Source organism: Manacus vitellinus, unplaced genomic scaffold, assembly GCF_001715985.3.
Source record: "Manacus vitellinus isolate BGI_N305 unplaced genomic scaffold, ASM171598v3 scaffold_1_pilon, whole genome shotgun sequence".
In the NCBI taxonomy this organism is placed as follows: domain Eukaryota; kingdom Metazoa; phylum Chordata; class Aves; order Passeriformes; family Pipridae; genus Manacus; species Manacus vitellinus.
The window spans coordinates 51,263,369-51,285,834 of record NW_021939396.1 but is presented as its reverse complement, the minus strand read 5'-3'; the positions used below and the strand labels follow the sequence as shown (position 1 = coordinate 51,285,834).

Below are 22,466 nucleotides of genomic sequence, written 5' to 3'. Positions count from 1 at the left end.
TTTGCGAGTTGAAGAAGACTGGTAATTTCTCAGTTGTCCAGTGCGCTCTGAAGTAGAGCAAGTTTATTGATAAATAGATGTGCTTAAGTGACCGAGGATACTTATCAAACTAAGTCAGAGGGGTTGCTGTATAGCTGCACACGTGTTTTATGTGCGACGTGTCTTTACCAGGTGTTCAGATGTTCGTGTGTGCCCAGTGTCACAGCTGGCTCACTGTGCTGCACCTACGTTGTAGCTGTTATCAGGATCCTTGATAAATGTAGCCTTGGTCTCTTGCCTCTGCCCTAGCTTTTCATTCTTCAAGGTCACACAGCATTTTGCCACTTATTGTGAATAAGTGGCAATTTAATATTTGCAAGTGACCCATAGTCAAACTGGTGGCACTGAAAAATAGAAGATTTTGCTTCCCAGTAATTTTATTATAGCCACATTGCATATTTGATGTGTTATCATATAAATTATGATATTCGGTTAAGCTACCTTTTTTCTTATTAGAATATGCTCTGTTTGGTTTTTCTTCCATCTTGTAGGCAGTTGATCTTGCTTCTAGACCTGTACAGTGCCAGAGACATCTATGACTACTTGCGACCTATTGCTTTCAGCCTTTGTGCAGACAAAGTGTCTTCTGTCCGTTGGATTTCCTACAAGCTGGTAAAGCAATCTAAATAAATTTAGGATTTCAAACTTCTGAGCTTTGGTGGTCAGAAAAAAATTTTGAATTTTTTTTTTTCTCATTTCTTCAAGGTTAGTGAGATGGTAAAAAAGCTGTACATGGCTTCAACATCAACCTTCGTGGTAGACCTCATGAATGAGCTTGTTGAAAAGTTCTGTAGATGCCACAAATGGTCTGGTCGGCAAACTTTTGTCTTTATTTGCCAGGTGAAATGTCTTTTTGGTTTGTTTTGGTTTTGGTTTTGGGAGGTGGTGATGGTGGTGGCCAGGATTATGGGGCCATGGCAACTGGAACTCTCCAGCTGAATTTTGACAGTATTTTAATGGATATTTGAGAACTTTGTTTCCAAGGAATAGTGGCTGCTTTCTCCTTTGCTTCTCCACTGATGAGCTTGAATACATCTTTAGCTTAGCATATTAGCACCAGGTCATCAATTCTGATGTTTAATATAGGGCAGAAATGTAGCAAAATAATCCCTGAGTTGAGAAGTTTCCCTGAGCTGTGTTGATTTTTATAATATTCTGCAGTAACCCACCGTCCTTTTGGGTTACCCTTTAGAAATCAATCAGCAGGAGCTGCCTGTACCTCCTTAGCTGACTTGTGCAGCTTGGTCAAAACCAATGTATTCTCAGCAAAATAAGCAGAAGAGTTGAAACTAGCTGGGGTCCCACAGAAATGGTCAAATTTGGAGGGTGTAGCAGAGGTGCTGATTGGGAGCCAGCATGGCTGCTGCCCAAGTGGGACAGTTCTTAAAAGTATTTGGAGAAATGTGAGCTTTGAAAGAGAAACACGGTTGGGTACCACAGATGTTTATTGAGATGAACCATTCTTGTTTTAATATGGTACCCAGGTAAAACAAAGACTAAATTTTGAGAAGGATTGAAAAGGTCTTCTACTTTTCTTTCCTGATTTCAAATGGTACAGTCATTAAAAAAAAAAAAAAGGTAAGTTCCAGACTTTATTGGGCTTGTAACTGAGCCTGAATTTCCTCAACTCTAACTTGCTTCATTATGTATAGGTTTGTGCTAGAAAGTATTGTACCATATTTTAAACCTTTGTGGATACTAACTACTGTATCCATGCTATGAAGTTAATAGGATCTGTTAGCTCTGACTGTGTGTTGGGATTTTATCCTCACTGTGCTGAAATTTAGTGAAATTGCTTCTGTGTTCTTGCCAGACTATCAGTGAAGATGATTGCCTGCCCATGGACCAGTTTGCTGTGCATCTGTTGCCACACTTACTACACTTGGCATCTGACAAGGTCCCAAATGTTCGAGTCCTGCTCGCGAAAACATTAAAGCAAACCCTTTTAGAGAAAGGTTAGTGGCAGAGAGAGTTGCAATGGGCTGACTGTGTGGGGATTTTTTGTCCCTTCGCTTTCCTATAGTGAGCTGGAAAAGAAGACACAATATCAAATGTGGGCTGCTCTTGCTTTTACATTCTCCTTGGCGTGGGATGTTACCTTGGCTGAGATAAAACTATGACCCTTGTTATGGTGTCAGACCTGCTGTTGTGTAATGCTGAGGAAATATAAGTTCTTGCTCATGTGCCAGCCTGTTCTTTTGGTGTCATTTTCCTTGAAGGAGCTAGTTTGTAGAGGTGTCACCAAAAAACAGAAATGAACAACTAGGAACTGTGAAGTTGTTGAGCAGTACCCTTTATGTGGTTAAAAAAAATAAAAATCTGTTCATGTTCTGTGTAAAAAGAGTAAGAAAGAAAAATCCTTCCATACAAATTCACTGTCTGTTTTCTCACTGGGGGGAGAAGAGGTGGCTGTTTTGTGGTTTTTATATTTTATGGTAGCAGTGAGGAAAAAAGCTTCTCTGGGTTCTCTTCAGGGAAATAAGCTGCAACTCTCAAATTACAGACTTTGGAAAAGGCTTAGGAAAGCATCCCTGGTGCACAGCAGGTACCAGAGGAGTCAGCAGTGCTCAGAGTCCAAAGGACTGTAAAGGAAAAGAGCATTAGAAATATTATGCTATTTTGTAAAACAACAGTGTCCACACTTGGAACACTTCATCCAGTTCTGGTCACTTTTCATTCTCAAAATCATGCACTGGCTCAAGGACTGCTGTAGAAAAATGCAGAATGCTCAAAGTACTGGACAGTGCAAAGGATGCCAACACAGTGAGCACTGGGCTGTTGTGAGCTGCCTTGTGCATGCTGGAGTCTCTGAATAAGCATAAGGAGACAGTTAAGATGGATCAGTTGTGTGCAGTGATTTATCCTTTGTTAACTGTGCCAAGGATCTCACTGTTCTTCCTGCTGTCCTGTGGTATTGGTATTTTTGTGTGGTTCCTCTCTCAGAGATGTTCTGTGTATGATTAGGGATGTTGGATAGATTTAAAAGGCAGATTTAAAAAATAAGTTCAGGAGTTTTTAAACCTCAGACCTAAACTGCTCTTCCTGTGAGCTTTTGGTAGTTAAGTTGCTTTTGTGCACCTTGTGTTCTGTAGTTTATGAAAACAGTCAGATGTTGGCACTTCTTCCACTCTTATTTCACGTTATCTTAGTTTTATCATTTGATAATCATTTGGCAAGGCTTGCAGTGAAATGGAGCGGCATGGCCACAAGCTGGTGATATTTTCTCTCTGTCCTAAATACAGGCACACTCCTCCTGAGTCATTTGCAGGTTTTTTCTTCCTCTTTGGCTATGGAGTCTGTCACACTTTTGTACTGAAGGGCCATAGAAATCCTGTACTCGAACAGCACCAGTAGAGAAACTGTGCTCTGTAAGATGGAATGAAATTTTTTAAAAGATGGATTCATAGGTATATTCAGACATGCATTTTGAGCCTGCCCAGATATTCCAGTTTGACTGTAAGTGTGCACTGTTCTCTGAAATTTTGTATCTCATGGTAGTGTGCTGAGGTTTGCGTTGAACCATCTACTGTCTTCTCCCCCCATAAGTCTTGTGCATTTTCTCTTACAGAATATTTTCTCAATTCTGCCAACTCTCATCAAGAAGCTGTGGAACAGACAATTATGGCGCTTCAAATGGATGAGGACAGTGATGTCAAGTATTTTGCAAGCATCCACCCTGCCAGTACCAAAATTGCAGATGATGCCATGAGCACTGCTTCTTCCACTTATTAACGAGTTCTAAATGTTGCTATAATTAAAAAAAAAAATTAAACAAACTATCCTCAAATGCTTCTAAAATGGTTGATTTAGAACAACCTCTTTGGAAGGAGGGATTTCTTGTCAGATTTAAAAGGTGGATATTATCTAAACCAGGGATTTTAAGTCAAGAAAAAGTAAACATACCTATGTCAGCTTGACTTTAGAAAAACACTGCTCAGAGGATTATTTTTGCCACCGAAGCCTTAAATCTTCTGTCTTCCTGAACAAATGAAACTTGAATTGGCAGATCATTTTCATTGTAGAAAGGATGTGATTTCCAGAGACCTGCATTGTTTCTCCTGAGGAGTTAACTTAGCAAGTATTTTCTGTAGCAACTGATAGATGGAATGGCCGGAGAGGCAAATTTGTACCAGGACGTGAGACCTCCAGTATTAGCGCTAAAAGTTTTTATCATTCAAGGACTTGATTTGTGTGCAGCTGGGCACACCCTTAAGTGGGAATAGCTTGATGTTTGTAAATGGGGAAAAGTAGAAATTTGGATTTCTCTTAAGGGCTCAGTGCTAACACTAAACTAGAATCTGATTTTAATCCTTAAATGCAGCATATTGCTGTACCCATTAGCAGAAAACTTTGCTGAGTACCTGTGTCCTAATTATTTTCATGCTGGTCATGACCTAAAGGAAATTTATTAGCACATGTACTTTAAGTCAGGTATTTTTAACTTGATCATGATCGGCTCTGAAGGTGCAACTTTTTTCTTCATATACTGTACATATCTGTGAGCCTCCTTGGAGTGCTGCAGTCTTTAATCATGTTGTTTAAAAGCTGTTGTGATACAAGTTGTTCTCTACTTGTCCAAATAAAATTTATTAATAAGATTGAAAAAAATCTTGTGACCTTTTTAAGACATTAAAAGAATAAGTTTGAAATTTAAGTGGCCTTTTTCTTTCAGTTCTCTACACCTCGATGGCTATTTCAGGGGCAAGGGGTTTGCTTAATGATTGTGAAGAATTTTGCATTTTGAGATGGAATGTACTACAGCATAGATGTACTTTGACTGTGTAGCCGAGGTTTTGGTAGTTTCTTCCAAGCATCCCTGTTGTGCTTGGCAACCTGTTACTGCAGCATGAAATGGCATCTTGGCTGGAAGTAAGTCTGAATATCCACCTCAGTCCAGGTTTACAGGAAACCGTGAGGTCAAACTGCCTTTAACCTGCCTTCAGTCTGTTGACTGCTTTGTTTCCTCTCATTTAAAATTACTGATACCGTATCTCTTGTGTCCTCCAGGGGCAACTTGCTTAAATCACCTTTCTTCCAGCCTGTGAAACCCAAAGTGTGTGAAGCGGTTTTTTTCCCTGAGGGAGGTAGAAATGGCTGTGGCAGCTTGTCTTTGATGTATTGTAGCAGAGCACTTTCATTTATCAGTCAGGTACCTGATGCCCTGGCAGTTGAGCCTCAGGCAGGTGTCTCTTTTTTATTTTTTTTCTCCCTCCTATTTTCTTGGGAAAATAGATTTTTTTGCTGTTTCTTTTGTTGTAAACAGGAAGTTGCTATTTACTCCCCAGAGGTTGCGTTTGTACTCCTAGCACAGCCATGGAGGTGGTTAAGATACAGTCATCTCTGCCTTTAAGTGTGGTGGTTTGGGGTTTTTGGAGGGTTTGTTTGATTTTTATTTCTTTTTTAGGCCTGGGGATTTTTGTGTTTGGATTTTTGTTTATTTTGGGCTTTTTGTGTGTGAGCGTTTTTAATCTGTTCTTTTGTTTGTTTGTTTTTTATAATTTTTCCTTTGCATGTCCCTTTTTCTTTTCAAAATTGTCTTAATCCCTCGAGGACTAGGCAGTGTGACAGCACTGTGGGTGGTAACAGGCTGTCAGGAAGCAGTGAGCTCTTCAGGCAGGAGGATTTCTGAGCATTCCCTGCTGCCATAAGGAGAACACCTAAAAGTAACTCATTCTCTCCCAGGCCAGATGATTCCCATTTTAGAAATATGCACTGAAGTCCAGGTGATTTCTGTGTTTTGTTCAGAGTAAGTATCTTCATCTGTTTTTTGCCTCACTGTAATGACAGTTGAATTGTAGTTGGATCATGTGTGCAATTCCTGAGGTGAAAGGGACCAGCTCTTTGTTCAGACCAGAGGATACTTCAGGTCATCCTCTAACTGTGAACGGAGCGCAGGATTCACTGGAGGAGTATTGGGACTTAAATCCCAGTTTTTGGAGTCCAGAATTAACATGGCCCAACCTAATTCCATCACTGTACTTAAATACTGTTCCACCAGTCCAGTAAAATGAAGGATTATCTCTGATCCTTTTAAGTATTTCCTAGTCATTTAAAGGTAAAACATCTCTATGTTGAAAAATGAGACAGATCTTCTGGATGCTTTATTTATGCCATGCTGGTGCAGGCCTGTGAAATGGAGGGAAAGTTCGAGGCTTTTTCGTAAGGAAGACGGAGTGTCTTCAGTTGTGGAGTGCCTGAATTCCCCTGACATGTAACAACTAAGGATCATCTTCAGGGGAAGAGGAGAAATAGCTGTCTTTCTCCTTTTTCTTTCATCCAGCGTGCCATGGATCTGTCTACCTCTTTTCCGCTTCATTTGGTGATTCCCAAGAAGCGGAAGGGAAGGAAAGACTTGCTTTATTCTCAGCATTTCCCAAGAACATTTGATTTACAGCCTGAGGGATGTGGAGTCTGTTGCTTAACTATGACAAGGAATTTTCTCATGCTGGCAGCGTTACCGATGTCAGTAATTCAACCTTCCACTTGTCCGTCCGGATATGGGTTTTGGGGGAATGTGCATCTCTGTTCTGAGCGGGGAAAAAGGGAGCTGTTTCTTCTGTGGGGCAGTGTTGGGAGATGCTGCCAGAGATCCTGCTGAATTACATTGTGTGTGTCTTCCCTAAAGAAAGATTTGAGCTCTGTATCTCAATTAATTTCTCTTTTGGTCAGGGTTTCCTGAGCAGAAAATGAGGTGGCTCCCCAATTATTAGCATCTGTTGGTCCGTGATTTCCCAGAAGCTGTATCCTACCTCTATCCCCATCTTCTTGGTAGAATACCAGGTTGGTTCTTCACAAGCGATTTTCATGGATTTCCATTTAATCTCTTGGCTCATCTTGGAGCTTACTCATGAGAATTCGTCACAGAAAATCCCTTTTTTTCCCACGTCCTGGTTACAGCACTGTCTGCCTTTCTCCTCCTCGCTGTGTTTTTGCAGCAGATTCTCTCTTTTTGGTTGTTCCTCCCCAGAGACCCATCAGGATTTTGTAGGGCCATTTCCTTGCCACTTTTTCATGCAGATTTCATGCCAATGAACTGGCAAATGTCTGGAGGGTGGATTGTTTGTAACCAAGACATGAATGAGGCTTGGAAACCATTTTTTTGCTGTTCTGAATGTCCCAGATAGCTGTTGCACAAAGTCCTGGCCCTGTGGACAAGATCCTATGTTCATTAGGACTGCAGAACAGCAGGGTTACTTGTTAGACTCGTTAGTGCTCGTCCCCTTTTCCCTGTACTGTTAGAGGTCGGGCAGCAGAGATGGCTGATTGGAATTGGTAGCGGATGGGCAGGATGGCAAAGTCTGTCCCATGGCTCAGGCACACTCTTACACTTGATTGGGTTCCTTCCTGTTGGCAAGGTCTCCTTGTCCTTTGATGGGGGATCCGGTGTGCAGCGCTCGTGTTTTCTGACCTGGTTTCAGCCTAGGGACCTCTTGTCTTCATAGGATGGGAAGGGGAGTCTGAGACAGGCAGGTGGATAAAAGCTTGTTCTGTGTTACACTTTCTCCTGTCAGTTCTGTTTGATACTGATGGGGAAGGCTTGTCTCCCTGTCTGTGCTGGTAAGTATATTTAAAGTGATTAATCTTTATATGCAGAGTTAGGACATACTCATAGACTACCTTAAAATATGAAAATATGACAGGAAAGCTCATTTAAAATATTCCAAATCATCCCCCCCACCCCCAAGTGCTTTCAGACTCTGCCTTTTAGCTTTAATTAACCTTTACTTCACTTTTTATTTAGATCAGAAAAATAAATAAAGAGCCCAAGTTAATGGGATTATTTTAAGGTTCAGTTGCTGCTGAGGTTGGACTACATCTAGATAATTAAAATACACTGTGACTTAGCAGAGATAAATAACCAGATGTTTAAACATCTTGCAGCTCTCTGATCATGGTTGCTTGAAATTCCATGACCCCATTTCTGCAGAGGTGTAGTAGTGTTTCTGTGTGGGAAATGTTCTAAAGGGATTAACTGCTGGTTTGGGATCATGACTGTGATAATGGAATGTACTGAGCATATTTCTCTGCAAGATTTTTAACAGGGCTGAGAAGAGGAAAGGTCCTTTGTTTGAACATCAAAAGAAATTTCAGTTATTCTTTAGTCAGTTCAGGTTTCTGGTGTAAGAAAGAACCCAAATAAAACTTGGTTTGAGTAAGGTGACAACCAAGGCTCAGATAGGGGCTGGGCCATTTCTCTTGTACTGGTCATTTATTTCACAGTTTCTTCTGGTCCCTTGACTGAGGGGTTTTGTGTTTTGCTTTGGTTTATTTTAATTTTTTTCCAGTCACCTTCTGGATTTTTGTGCCTGACAACATTGTTTCCTGTAAGCAGCACTGTCAGCAGAGATGTCCTACCCCTATCTTCCACTGTGATAAAACCAGGCAGTGGCTCACGGTACTGGGGTGAGGTGTGGGAGTGGGGTTGTCTGGTTCAAATCATATGTTTTTTGCAACATTATCCTTTGGCAGACCTTCTTGCTCACATTGCCAAGACTGTGGCATAAGAAACTCCAGATGAAACTTGGTAGCAGTCCATTGTGTCCAAGAGGGTCAGCAGTGAAAGGGCCAGTGCTGAGCCAGAGAGGGGCTTGTCCTGGCGGGTGTCACTTTGGATATCCACATCTGTGAGAGGGTGGAGGAACAGACGGGGCTTGGCCCGAGGCTGCACCAGTGAGGCTGTGTCTCCTCACCCCAGGATAGGAAGGACTGACAGCCATGCCCTGGTACGGGACATGGAGCTGCTCATTCTGCTGTTGGAGTGTGTTTTAAAGAACACTGTGGAGGACTTGTGCTGTTGGATATAAGCCATATTTGATCTCAATGAGGCATTTTTCCCTCTGCAAATGAAGTTATGAGTCAGAGGTGCATGCTGAGAAATGAAAACCTTCACAGATTAAGCTTGATCAGACCTTTCTGGCACAGACTTGGGTCGATGCTTTGTTATTTAAGTGAAAGGGAGTAGCTTTACATGGTCAGGTGTAAAATTCTTGGCTTCAGTACACAGATTTTAAAAATTAGACTTAGCTCATTAATCTGATGGGACACGGAGATAAAAATTAATCCCTCCAGTGCTAGTATGGGAATTGGTGATGAAAGTGGAAGCCTCCTGTACAGCAGCCCTTTATCTTCATCATCAAGGACAATGAGTTTCTGGAGCCCCTTATATGGTTCCCTGTAGGACTGTGTTACAAAACAGTGCTTTCAGAGTGCCTTGCTGCACCGGAGAGGAAACCTTCCACAATCATACCAGCACAGATGGCTTTGGCTTCGGTGAGAGTGAAGCTGAGCCAGCAATGGAAACCTGGTGTGTACACGGCAGAGCCCAGGAAACCTGTTAGGCTGGCTGGAATCCTGCAAGGCCTTGGACATGAGCTTATGTTTTCAGACTTGTGGTAGGGATGTGATCTGAGAGGAGTATTGCTTGTTGTTTATTCTTTTCCTATCTTTCAATAAATAAAATAAAGTAACCCCCACTCTTTTAAACTGTTCAGATAATACCAGTTCAGGCTCCTGTTTTTCAGAGCAAAAAGACTTATTGAGAAGGAAAAATCCTGCTCAGTGTGCCAGATGTCTGAGGTTGGTTCACTGTGCAGTTGCAGTACTTGCAACGGGTATAAAGGCTATCCTGTTCTCACTTAGATGTAAGTACCCTGCTGCTGGCAAACCCCAGGTTTGTGCCCTGGTTCCTGTTGGCACAGTAGTCCTGGTGACTTGTTCATACCGGGCTTCTTGCTCCTTTTAACTTCCGACTGACCTGACCAAATCTGTTCCAGGCTTGTGCTAGAAAAACAAGGTGTATAGTTGTCCCTTGTACCATCACCCCCTGCCTTCCCTGTGGAAACACTCAAATTTTCAAGAAGGAAGCCAATGGGCCACATCAGACTGTCACAATGTTCTGTTAAGTCAAGAACACCGGAGCATTGTGGGCCTGTTCCCTTTTTTCAGTAAACTGAGTCAATCTGGCATTTTGTCTAAAGGGTCTGACAGAGGTTCTGTTGCTGCACTCAGCACATACAAGCTCTAAGGTTGTCTGTGCTCTAAGGAAAGAGGATTACTTTAAGTCAGTTTAAATGATACTTCAATTTAGACAAACTGGTTGTTCAGGACATGTATGTCCTTGGTGCAGGGGGCCAGGCTGCTGTGCAGGCAGTGTTGGTGCCCTGGGTGGGAGGCAATCACCTGAGCAACTGCTGTTCACAGATTTTGTTCCAAGGCCCTGGGGATTGATAAGGCAGCTTATAACGGGATCTGAACAGCACATTCAGATTATTGTACTGTAATTACTTTCCACTTTATTTGAAATTAGCTTTAGCTTTTTTGGCCAATTATTCACAACTGCCACAGCAGCCTCTCCAATTGCTGCTGGTCGGGGGCTGTTTCATGGGAAGCACTGGGTAAGGGGCAGCAGGAAGAGCAGGGCCCTGCCCCACCCCCTCCTGGTAGGGCTGTGGCACAGAATGTGACAGATTACATCAAAGAAACATCTTCCAGGGGGTTTGAAACAAGTCTCTGGTTACAGTTGCTGCACTGCTGCAGGAGCAGCAATTCCACCTCTGTTTCAGACCTCTGTGGCAACCACGTGGTAGAAGGAATGATGTGAGTAAACAGGATGGTTTTGCCTTCATAACTCAAAACTCCAGTGGTAACAGGGAAGCAAAGGCTTAAAATCTTTAATTTGATCAAATTTAACTTGATCTTCTCCTGAGTTACAGAACTTTCTATGACATTCAGTTGCCTTCTCTTTCAGAGGAGAGTTATTAACAAAGCCCAAATTAATTTTTCATAGAAACTTCTGAACTGCAGGTAGCCACCCAAGATGAATCACTGTGATTTGCACTATGAAGTAGATAAATGAGAAACTACTTTCAAATGGCTGTTGAATTTATTTGCTTGATAAATACAATCCTAACAAAATAAAAGTTAACCGATATTAAGAGATTTGTCTGAAGAACATTAGAAAAATCCATGACAATTCAATAGGAATTAGTGTGAATTAAACAAACAAAATGTTTAAATATTGCCAGCAAATATAAAATGTATGTAACGAAGGCAAGGGAGAATGCTTTAGTTTACATTTGTCATCTGATCACATTTTCTGTGTTTATAAACTTTTTTCCAAATTTTAAAAAAATACTATGCTGTTTTCTATAACATATCAAAGCATTATTTGTACAAAATCAAATCATGGCCAATGATTCACAACAGTGCAATAGATAAAGAATACCACCACATCCAACAGGTGCTGAAAATAAATATCCAGATTAAAAAATAAGATAGCCTATATGCACTCTGTGGAGTTTCTGTCTATATATGGTTTGATGGATGAGTCTCATGAGTGTATCCAAAACATTAAATGGCCCTTAAATGCCAGCATGGGTGGAGGATTTTGAAGGGTAGAAGCAGTTAAAACAGCCAAACCAAAAGCAAGTCCCAGATGGGGGTGGTTGGTTTTTTAAACAACAACACAAGGGAGGCTATTGCTGAACCCCCGGTGCTTCCCCTTGGCGTCATCCTTCGGGCTTGCTGAGAAAGCACAAGTGACCGTCACTCGTGCAGGGGAAGCGCTGTGTTGCTTGGTCAGGCAGACACATCCCAAGTGACACAACCCATTCCCATCCCTGCCTACAAGCAGCGGCTATCTCTGAGGGATGGAAGCATTTAGGATGGATGAAGACAAAGCTCTTGGCTACATGGCAGCAGTGTGAACAGGGCCTGTCTTGAACAGGTGTGATGAGGGTGGTTGATAAATGAGTCAGTGTGTTACCTACACTGCTAAAAGACGTGAACGGCTCTTGATGAACATTTCCATCATACGGGGACATAAATAACATCTCTCAAGTTTTTACACTTACTCAGTACTTCTCAGAACAAAAATGAAGCTTAAGGGCATGTCAGGTAAACACGATACCCCACAGTCTCCCACCGTTTCAGCCAACCCAGAGTAAATTTAAAGCTCCCTTGTATATAATCTGCATCAGAAAGGTATCAAAGGCACAAGCAAGAAGTGACTCGGTTAATAAGCAGAAATAATGGTGAATGAGGATGAACAGATCCACAAGGCAAATAATTAGTAAGTGTGTGTGGGTTTTTTTTTGTTTACTGAAAATGATATTTTCCAATTCTGCTCCAGTGAATGTCAATAATGATTTTGGTTTGAAATAAAACTGTTACTGAATTATTTTAAATCACCTGAAGGAAACCAGTTTTGAAATAATCTGATACTAACTGAAAAACTCTTCTGGCCTCTCCAAACTCACCTGAGTCTGATGAGTAGAAGCCACAAGTATTAGAGACAAAAGTCTCCAGGGCTTAAAAGAAAAGTTTCTTTACAGAATGTACACAGCCAGCAATAATTTGTGCAGTTAGACTCAAATTACAGTAATTTGCACAGTTCAGTTGATTTTATGCATAGCCAAGGAGCCTGATCAAATCGGAGTTTCTTTCCTGTCTTTACTTGGCGATGGCTTGACTTGCTGCTCCTTGCTTGCTTTTGGCTGCTCTTTGGCTGCTTTTGTCTCCAGGACACTGTCTCTTTGCTGCTGAGAAACGCCCCCGCGTTTTTCTGGCTCCTCTTCCTCCTGCACCTGCTGCTCTGACTTGGCTCGCTGCAGCAGCCGGAGCTGCACCCGCAGCTCTATGATGGCCTCTCGCTCCTCGTGAATCGCTTGGTTCAGGTGATTGTTCTTTATCTTTTAAGGAAGGAAAACCAAACATCAGGGCTCCCTCTGACAAAGAACTGCTGTAGCTTGGGGGGTTTTAGCACTGCAGTGAAGCACTGCTGCCAGCCCAGACAGCAGCGGGGACTTGCACACAACAGTAACTTAAAAACGTGGGTGTGTGGGTCACAGCCTGGCAGAACTGCAAACAACCAGTTTGCACATGTGCAAACATCTCTGCACAGGCTCCAGCAAGTAACTGCTAAGGGAAGAGAACCAGTGAATGCTAAGAACCAAATCTTACCTCCAGTTCCTCATTCTGTCTCTGCAAATCCTCCAGGATGACCTGCAGTTCCTCCTCATCTTCACTCTCACTTTCACTCTCGGAAGAATATTCCTCGGTTTCACTTCGGCCATGCTGCTGGCGACTGAAAGACCAGTGACAAATCCTGATTTAAGCACTTCCTCAAGTCTGCCAGAACTGTGGCAGCATAAGACAGTTAACTTGCACCCACCGAATCATCTGCCAATGGTTTTTAAAAAAATAAATAAATCAGACTTTCCTTTCAATGCTTAATAAAGCAGTGATTTCCAAGGGGGATTTTTCTACAGCACAGGGCCTCGTTTCCCTAAGATCATAATTCCAGTTAAAACAACAGAAAATATCCTGAAAGATCCAAATTAGTTGAGACTTGAATAAAAATAAGTGGCTTTCCACTGTGATGTTTGCTGGGTGAGCTTTCAAGTGTAGTCTAGAGCATTACTTCAGCAAAGCATGTGTGTAGTTGTAATCAAAGTGTGCTTGCCTGGCAGGGCTCTGATGTGAACTGTCCCTCTTACCTTTGTATTTCAGCTATTTCTGCTCGGAGACGATCTATTTCTTCCTTCTCTGAGGCAATCTGTCTCCGCAGAAACTGCTCCATGGCCAGCAGTTCTTCCTGTTCTGTTAAAATCTCGTTCTCCTGCAATGATCAGTTAGTTCACTTAAAGTCTTGACTTTACGAGATGATGCTGTCCCCTGAAACACTTCCAGTAGCACTGGTTAGCATGTCTGCTTTGAACTCTGATCCATCAAGACCTCAAAGCAAAAATAAGTTCAAACCCAACCATGTCTGTTCTGAATCCCCAAGATGACTGCTGTACTGAATAGTTGCGTTGATGACACACCAAATCCTGGCATGTTTGGTTGCCTTTCCTTAAATCACAAGGGAAAGCTCAGGCCAACCAGCAAAATAACTAGAAAAACTAAATTATATGTCTTTGAAGATGAATGTAAGGAGGAAGGTACAGTGGGGAGAAGATCAAAGCTACTGGGGGAAGCAACGGAAGGCAAAAAAGCCAAAATAGTTGCCTTACTTCCTTTGATCAGCAGGAAAGCAGTTTAATGGTATTAAAACTGGCTTGATTTGGAAGTGCTTTCTAAGTACATTAACAACAAACGCTACTTTTTTCTTTTTCTTTTTTTTAATTTTTTTTGTTGCACAGTGTCTCCTTCCTGCTGTTAACAAGAGTCTGCTCAGCTCTGGGTTCACTCCTGCAGTCAGCTTTCCTTCCCTGCTTTACTTACCTTTAAAACAAAGCCTTGTGTTTTAATGCACAGAGAGACCCTGTTAAGCCTTCAATGTCCCATTGCATTAGAAGGGACAAAGGAGCGTTCAATATATCTGAAATATAAAATACCAAAAGGCAAACAGGTGAGTGCCTGCCAGCTACCTGTGCAAGCAGAATATTTATAACTTCTTCGTTCTCATTCATTTCTTCTTTGGAGACATCCTCCTTTGAAAGGCTAGCAATTTCTTGTGCAATCTTTGTTTCACACTCCTGCCAGAGAAAGAGAACAACATTTAAAAGGACACCTTCCCCAGTCACTCTAGTTACTCTAAGAAAGATTCTTTTGAATTTAGAACCACCATTTCAGTTGTCTTGAAAGCTTTCAGTGAGGTCTGTCCCTTCTCTGGGACATAGAACAGTTTAAGAAAATGCTTCTCAAGCTTCTTAACCCTGAGTCTTCCACGAATTCCTCCTGGCACTCCAGGATACGATGTTTTAAGCATATAATGAATACATGCCCTGTCAAACACTGCGTTTTTCATCACACACGTATTTTTTTTGTGAACAACTGCAAAGATCTTTCTGTCCCTAGGGAGAGCCAGCTAAGCAGAAAACACAGTTGCTCATCAGGAATGTAAAGTTAAGATAAGAAAATCTGCAGTAAAAAGATTGAAACACGGTTTGATCTGTGTGCCTCTGCACTGTCTCAGATTACGGATCCATGATTTAGATGTCTGGCCAATAAATAGAAAAGTTACTCACCTGTCTCTTAGCTTCTCTTAGCTTCCTCTTAAGAGCTGTTAAGATTCTTTGCACTTCCCAGAGTCTCTCTTCTTTGGATAAGTCTTTTATGCCTGCCTGCAAGTCTCTGTGTAAACAGTTCAGTAGGAACTCCTAGAAATATTGCCAAAGAAGTTAAGTGTCTTTAATATATCACAGTAGGGCAGAGTGAAAAGGAAAATCTTTTTGGCTTTGTGGCAACAGGCTGGGAATTTTGGTTTTCTGACCCTGACATGTCAACAAACAAGTGTTAACATAGACTCAGCACGTGACCTAGAGCCAGGTGAAGTGCAATACTAAAGAAACCACCCTCTTTAATGTGCTCTCCTGACATTCCTCCCACAATAAAAGTGTTGAACTATATAGCAAAGCACTCTATGAATGACACAGTTATGATCATCACAAGACTGTAACAACCTTATACACATGAAAAAGGAAAGAAAACCATCAGTCTCTTTCCAGCAGTGTCCACTGATAGGATAATTGTGATGGAATTAAAAAGTATGTTAGAAACTTATCAGAATTTACTACTGAATGTATAAAACCCGGGGCAAAGATAAACAGAAAGATACTAAAGTAATTGCCAACCTGTCGCCTGATTTCTTCTTTGATGCTTTCTTGTGTTTCTGGAAGTGCTGGCATTGTTGCCATATTTGACCAGCGAAGGGGTTTTGTCACCTGCTTTAGGGTCACGTTCCCAAAGAACTCCTGAACATGTGTAAAAAATACATACAGGACACGATTGCTGATCTGCAAAGAAAGGACAGACAGGATATTGGAAACAGCAGCCTTCAGTATGTCTTTCTATGATCTACAGTCATGCCAGTTTCATGAGAAACTAAGAGATTCAAATCTGGATTAAAAATGACACTTTGAACAATGCAGCACTGGCAATAAGGAGTCACTTCACTGTCTCTCTTACCTGTGCATCTGAGGTATTTTCATGCTGAACTCGGAATCTTCACATGTCTTAGCCTACCATAATTATTTCCATCTCTGGTAGCTACAGAAATATATTAAATCTTTCTTTGTACTGAAGTAAAGGTAGTTAGTAAAAGGGAACACCAACTGTACTATGTTATGGCTAATGGCTGGCTACACCTTCTCGCTCCTACCCCAACCTGCAGTATTTTCTACAGTTTCTCTCTCAGATGATTTAATAGAGTAGAAAAAAAGTAGTTTGAAAGGATCTTCCAATGTATCCCATTTTAACATGAGACAGAAGCAAGTACGTATTTTGACACTGTATCTTCCATTAAAATTAAAAAAATTATCCTGAAACAAATATTAGAGTTCTGTCACTACCTGCACTTTAATTGCTAAGATCTAGTTACCAACAAAACATGATTGGGCCTGCACTGTTTTATGTTAATTGTTACCTCTTTTCTCAGCTATAAAGGTGTCTGGCACAGCAAAACAGCCAAGAATAACACCCAGCCCTTTTGCTACTGGGCCTCCACCTGGACTCTTAATTATAAAGTCAAGCTTTTCTAAAGTGTGGGGTTTGTTCTGGAAGGCCCACACCCAATAATGCCATGTTTTCATGATGCACAGAATGAATTTAAATTAAATGTTTCCAAGATGTTTATTAAGGAATCAATCTAGAAACCACAATATCTTACTGGAAAATAAAGTCAGTTGTTTTTCCCCAGCCATTTGTCTGCAGACACCAAAGCCATTCTACCCATGTCACCACTGCACCAGAAGATCTATGTGCTGGACAGGGTTCATCGGTTTGATATTAAAATTAAGCAACAATTTAGTCTTCACTAAATTATCACTGAATCAGAAGCCCCCAGAAATTGTGTATCTGCATGAATTATTGGACAATTTCAACATTAAATGACTGCTGTTCATGACAGAATTAAAACACAGACAGCAGTCTTTCTATCATAGTAACCCAGATATCAGACCCATAGTATGCAAACTCACAAGTGGAAAGCCTTTTGTTCCCCCTTTCCCAGAATTTCCGGTTCCCGAGGCATAAGCAGAAGCTGTAATTTAGCTTAACTGTATCAGACAATATCCAATTCCCACCAGCACAACAATTGCTACAAAAAAGTCCTTCTTGGGCTGAAGTTGTGCTCTAACACCTGCTGTGTGGTGCACGTACCTGGACAGTAGGGCTGAGCACTATAGAAATATTCTGGATGTTCATTTTTGTTTCCAGTTCCTCTGCAATAACATGGTCCATATGCACAATCAGCCAAGAAATTAGGAGGTGGTTACACTCTGGCAACTCTTTCAGCAGCCTCTGGCACTCCTGAACTTTCTCAGCCTCTGTGCTCTTTCCACAAGCATCTTCAAAGCGGGACGTGAGCTCTTTGGTAAGCAGGTTTTCAGGCAGCTCTCGCAGGTACTGTTTCAGCAGGCTGGCCACTGTGTAGGGCTCGTATTCTTCCAGGTTAGGAGACTCTTCGCGATCATAGGCTGCTTTTAGCTCGTCAACTTTCGATTTTATTCCTTAAAATATTCAGATCAAGAATTAAGGGGAATTTCGACTCTAAATGTATAACAGTTATAGTTAAACTTTTTTTTATTTTGAAATGCACTTATTTCACCTGTCTTTACAATTTAAGCTGATTGAGGAACACCTTTTAAAAGTTATCCACATGTAACAAAGGGAAAATCACGACTCACAATTACATGATCACTGGTTTTAAAAGCACTGACTAGTACTATGAAGCAAAACCACAGCACTGACAGAGCTCTGAATCAGAACTGCTGCCAGAATTCCCCTTCATCAAGGAACATAAAATAGGGTGAGGAAGGGTAGGGAAATGTTAAGATCAATTTTGTATTTGCATTCAGCACCTTTGTGGCTGTTCAATCATACATCCCTAAGCCAAGCAGCAAATATGTTATCAATTCAAATATTGTGCAGCAAGTTCTACCTATAACAGGTTTCCTCTGTCAAAACAAAACCCACACTTCTTAGTTTCCAGATTTCCAGCTGGCCCTCCTCAGCAGAAGAATCTCACACAAGATTTTTGATTTGAGGCATCCTATGAATAAAAGTGTGTTCACATAATTATTCAGCCCATCCAAGATTTTCTGTAAGGTGTTTTTATAAAACTCAGTGACATTCTAGTCTTCCTGAACTTGGAGAAATTTCATTAAAGCTCAGCACCCACTTGAGTTACACCAACTCAGCGTGCTGCCATGGCTTGGTTCATACCCAATGAGTACAACTGGGCACACTCAGCCCAGGTAAAATAGGCTGAGTTTCATGCCCAAAATGAGCCCTCACAACAGCTGGCAACTGCAATGCAATTAAGCCAATGCAACGCTCTCTTTCAGTTCACAGTTTAAACAATCCTACACGCACAAGAGGGTGCTGTTGCACTGGAGAACACCTATGAAGTACACAGAGCAGAAATGATTTACAGAAAACACACCTGTGAAAATTCCCAACACATAGTGTCTAGAAAAAACAAGCAACCAAAATGTTTCATGGGGCTAGACAAAGCAACTGCTTAAGCTGCTGCAGTATTTATGCATACCTACCTAATACCATGCAGATGGACAGCATGAAGACAGCTTAATGAAGCCTTTGATATCGTTTGATTACTGCTTTACAGTGCTGGCCAACCTGTTTCAAATACTTTTCCTCAAATTCCTTTTCTCCCTTGTTCTTGCCCCCTTACAGGTACCCACAGAGGTACTTACATGAGTTACGTTCCTGATGTAGCTCACAAATAAAGGGACTGTTTTGTTTAATGTGACTAAAACTGAGGTCTCATTTATGTAAGCTGGTGTTATGCAACTACCATGGTTAATTAGCCAGCTGTTGCTAAGCTTAAACAGTGAAACTTGTATTTTCTGGTTATTAGCATATTTGCTGAAAGAAAACAAGTTTTTAAGAAAAAAAAATCATACAATGGAATTAACTGGAGAAACTAACCTAGTGAGAAGTTTATGTGATAAAATGGTTATATCTCATTTTTGCTTTTGCAATCAGCTACCATTGTATTTCTACTGCAGAAGAAAAAGAATACAAGCTGGTCATACGCATTTTATTCATTATTACCATCCTATCACAAAAGGCCAAAATAGGTGTGTTTTTACTGCCATTAGGCAGTACCACCATATTAGCAATTCTTCTGGTATTTCATACCTACAGCCTTGCTTAACTTTGGCTACCTGATTAACTTTTGGATAATCAAAATTAATGCAGCTACAAACAGAGTCTCTAGGTGTTGGAAACGGTAAATAATAATAAGATGGCAAGTAAAGACCTTAGGAACCTTCATGTCAGTGTGCCCAGAGTACCTGAAACTCTGTAGATGCCTTCACATTTCATGCCATACTTCTCTACGTAATCTATACATTCACGGAAAACTGCTGGCAGGCGGATGCCATCATACATCATGGTCCTGTCTACGGCATGAGACAGAGGAATGCCAAACACGGGTCTGTGACTCGGAACATCCACTTGAGGTATCTCTGTCTCCTGAATTGGCTTTTTCTTTTTCTTCTTCTCTTTCCACTGTTTTACAACATCTGCTGCAGTTAAGTCTTTCGACTTCTTCTCTTTATGTTTGTCTTCCTTGTGTTTGTCTTCCTTGTGTTTTTCATCTTTGGGTTTCTCTTTTATCTTAAAATCCTTTTCCTTCTTTTTGGAAAAGCTGGGTTTCTTGAAGACATGTATTCCCTTGGACCGTTTCAACTTTGAGGGACTTTCAGCTTCATCACCGGAACTGTCCTCTTGAAATGCAGCATAACCTTCCGCTGTTAGGCAAAGGAAGAGAAGGGAAGAGGACAGCTGTGAGTTTCTAAACAGCATACTGCAAGAGGGAGAGAACACAAAATCATACACAGGGAGAGAAGCAACATGAATTAAAAAATAGCACCTGCCTGACTCCTCAAAAGGTTTTCTTTGATTGTTACATACTTTAGTGGACAAGGATTAAATCAAGGTTGCATAAACACACTAAAGATAAGCCACAGAGCTCCTGAATGATCTAAACAATGAATACTTTATATACTTACTCATAATGGCAATGTCCATCTTATGGGCTAGATTCCCATCTAATAGTCAAGGAAATGCAAAATAAAAACAACTGTCTGGCAACTTCTCTATGTTCCTGTAATCAACAGTATAAGAGTTGCTGTTAAGGATCATCTACTAGATACACATAAGTCTAACAAATATCTATTAAGAACAAACTAAACTTCAGCCACTTAAAACCCCAATCCCTTTCCAGAATATTATGAATTTTAAGGTATAAAGTTAGTAAAGTTTCAGCCTCAAATAAAACACAAGAAAAAAACCCAGACTCAAAACTAAAAAAGCACTAGCACACTTACTTTTCACTAGATGAATAAAACAATTCCAGTAACACTAGCACAATACCTGCCCGTGAAGGTGCAAATTTGCCTTAAAAAGCATATGGGAGAGCTTCAAACAAGTCCCTGGGCTGAGTACACTGTTCCAGCAGCAAAACACCAAGTGCTGTCTAAAACATGCACCAGTGCTTTTAACTAACTACGCCTCTGCAGCCAGCCCTGCCTCGCCTTCAGGCAAGAACATGAAAATCTCTAAAGGTGGATTAACAAAAAAACCCAACCAACAAAAAAACAACCCACAAACAACATGCAATCCAACACAACTTCCAAGCCCACTAATTCTAATTTTACATACTCAGTACCCCATATAAGAAAAGTAAGCCTGAAACCTGGTCAACAAGGATGACATTTCATGTGCCATCTGCACCAGCCAGGTCCCCCAAGGCAGTGGGCACCAAGCTCTTGCTTCAAGGCGAAGCCCCCATTACATACAGATCCTTTGAGGCTCTTCCACTACCTACGGCAGTGCCTCTGCTCCAGTGAGGAGGCACTGACAGCCAAGTGCTCTTGCTGTGTGAATAGTTTTGGGTAGAGGAAAATTACCCTCTTAGATAATATGAGAGCACATCATGTATGAGACTACAGGCTGTAATTTTTTTAGGTGAAAGATCTTACGCAAAAGAACCAGAGGACATTTGGTCTTTTATTCTTCCAGTTCTGAACTATACCAGGTTGCAAAGTTTCTCAGCATTACTTCAGCACATCTAAGGAGCTGTCTGTATTTTGAAGCCTCCTCAGTAGCTCTGTAGAAGATAGCTTTTAATAGCCAAATAAATATAGGAAATGTATTAAAGCATGGAACTACTATAATATAATTACAATTATTTGACCAGCTTGCCCTTCCCAGCTGGGACTCTTCCCCTAGGACTACCAAACACACACTTTCATAGCAGACTGTGAAAGACCATAGAACTGTTACTGTCCAAATGGATTTTAATATAAAAATGCAAATGTTAACTGGAGCACAACCACCAACCTCTCTATTTACTGGCTATATCATTCACTGGTTTTGTAAACAAAAACCAGAAATGGGTAAGGAAAACCTGCACTACAAAAACTAAGGATTCAAATCTCACTCTTATAAAGAACTGTGGATGCACCAGCTGCAGGACAAAGGAGGAGCACACATCACCATTCTGGCTTTGTGAGAATGCGACAGGGTGGCACTGAGTTTCAAGATGGACTCCACAGATGTAATTTCCAAACAGAAAGCCATACCTTCACCAGACAGACCCCAGGACAATTTGCCCCCAGTCTTTCCTGCTGGATAGCTGAGACAACTCCCAGTCAAACAGCGTGGGGTTCCACACGCACACCAGGAACATGTCAGCACAGGGGATCCAAGCTTGGAGGTCGGTGCCACCAAGAGAGCTCCTGCCTCACATGTCTCAACACTCCATGTTGCAACGCAAACCCTGGTGCCTTTCTAGGTCTGTGGTAATGTAGCACCAGCAATAGCACATTACTGAAACTGGTAATTCTTGACTTCATGAGAGAAGACAAGAAGCAGCAAGTTAAATACGAAACCAGCCTTTTGTAATTTGTCTCAGTAACATAAGTCAACAAAGTTTAGAAATATCTACTAATACTAATACAGATTCGTAGAGCTTAACCCACCCATACCAAGAGGGGGTTTGCACGTCTCTCAGAAAAGCCCAGTTTACTTTATTGTATTTTTGGTAATAAAATTACTGCATCCCTTTCACTAGTGACGCAATATAGTGAAATACAAAGAACTTAAATTTATACAGAAGAAATATTATCAAAACCACTTGACAAATCAGGTAATTCTAAATGTGGAAAGAGTATTATCTACTGTTAGTAAACTGATATTTCTGTTCATTGTTTCCTCAAGACTTCTAGTACTAATAGTCCCCATTTTCCCATCACTCTAATACATGTCCATGACATTTTCCTACATCCAGCAGGAATGTAGGAGACCAGTACTAATGTAATAAATACTCAAATTCCACTGGCATGATGGACTATCTGCCAGTTCCTTGCTCAGGCTTTGTTAGACCTTCCTTCCACAAGCATGTCTTCACTGCAGTTATTTTAAATGTGAAGTAAAATGAATAAGAAGAGTAAGAT

The 22,466-nt window shown here is 41.1% G+C and overlaps 2 protein-coding genes across 9 annotated transcripts in view; one reads left to right on the top strand and one right to left on the bottom strand.

The window, feature by feature from the left end:
* Positions 1 to 4,632, top strand: part of PPP4R1 (protein phosphatase 4 regulatory subunit 1) — a 48,160-nt gene extending 43,528 nt beyond the window's left edge. For all 4 annotated transcript variants that reach the window (XM_029959352.1, XM_018081745.2, XM_018081706.2 and 1 more), the window contains 4 exons: positions 531 to 651; positions 745 to 879; positions 1,853 to 1,994; positions 3,608 to 4,632. In XM_029959352.1, coding sequence (XP_029815212.1) covers positions 531 to 651; positions 745 to 879; positions 1,853 to 1,994; positions 3,608 to 3,771 — 562 coding nt within the window. In that variant the 3' untranslated portion in view covers positions 3,772 to 4,632. The remainder of the gene's footprint in view (positions 1 to 530; positions 652 to 744; positions 880 to 1,852; positions 1,995 to 3,607) is intronic.
* Positions 4,633 to 10,901: 6,269 nt separating this feature from the next.
* RALBP1 (ralA binding protein 1) overlaps positions 10,902 to 22,466 on the bottom strand; it is a 33,103-nt gene continuing 21,538 nt past the window's right edge. For all 5 annotated transcript variants that reach the window (XM_029959325.1, XM_029959326.1, XM_029959324.1 and 2 more), the window contains 8 exons: positions 19,299 to 19,757; positions 17,140 to 17,489; positions 15,615 to 15,776; positions 15,009 to 15,140; positions 14,409 to 14,516; positions 13,536 to 13,657; positions 13,000 to 13,123; positions 10,902 to 12,728 (listed from right to left, as the gene is read on the bottom strand). In XM_029959325.1, coding sequence (XP_029815185.1) covers positions 12,465 to 12,728; positions 13,000 to 13,123; positions 13,536 to 13,657; positions 14,409 to 14,516; positions 15,009 to 15,140; positions 15,615 to 15,776; positions 17,140 to 17,489; positions 19,299 to 19,757 — 1,721 coding nt within the window. In that variant the 3' untranslated portion in view covers positions 10,902 to 12,464. The remainder of the gene's footprint in view (positions 12,729 to 12,999; positions 13,124 to 13,535; positions 13,658 to 14,408; positions 14,517 to 15,008; positions 15,141 to 15,614; positions 15,777 to 17,139; positions 17,490 to 19,298; positions 19,758 to 22,466) is intronic.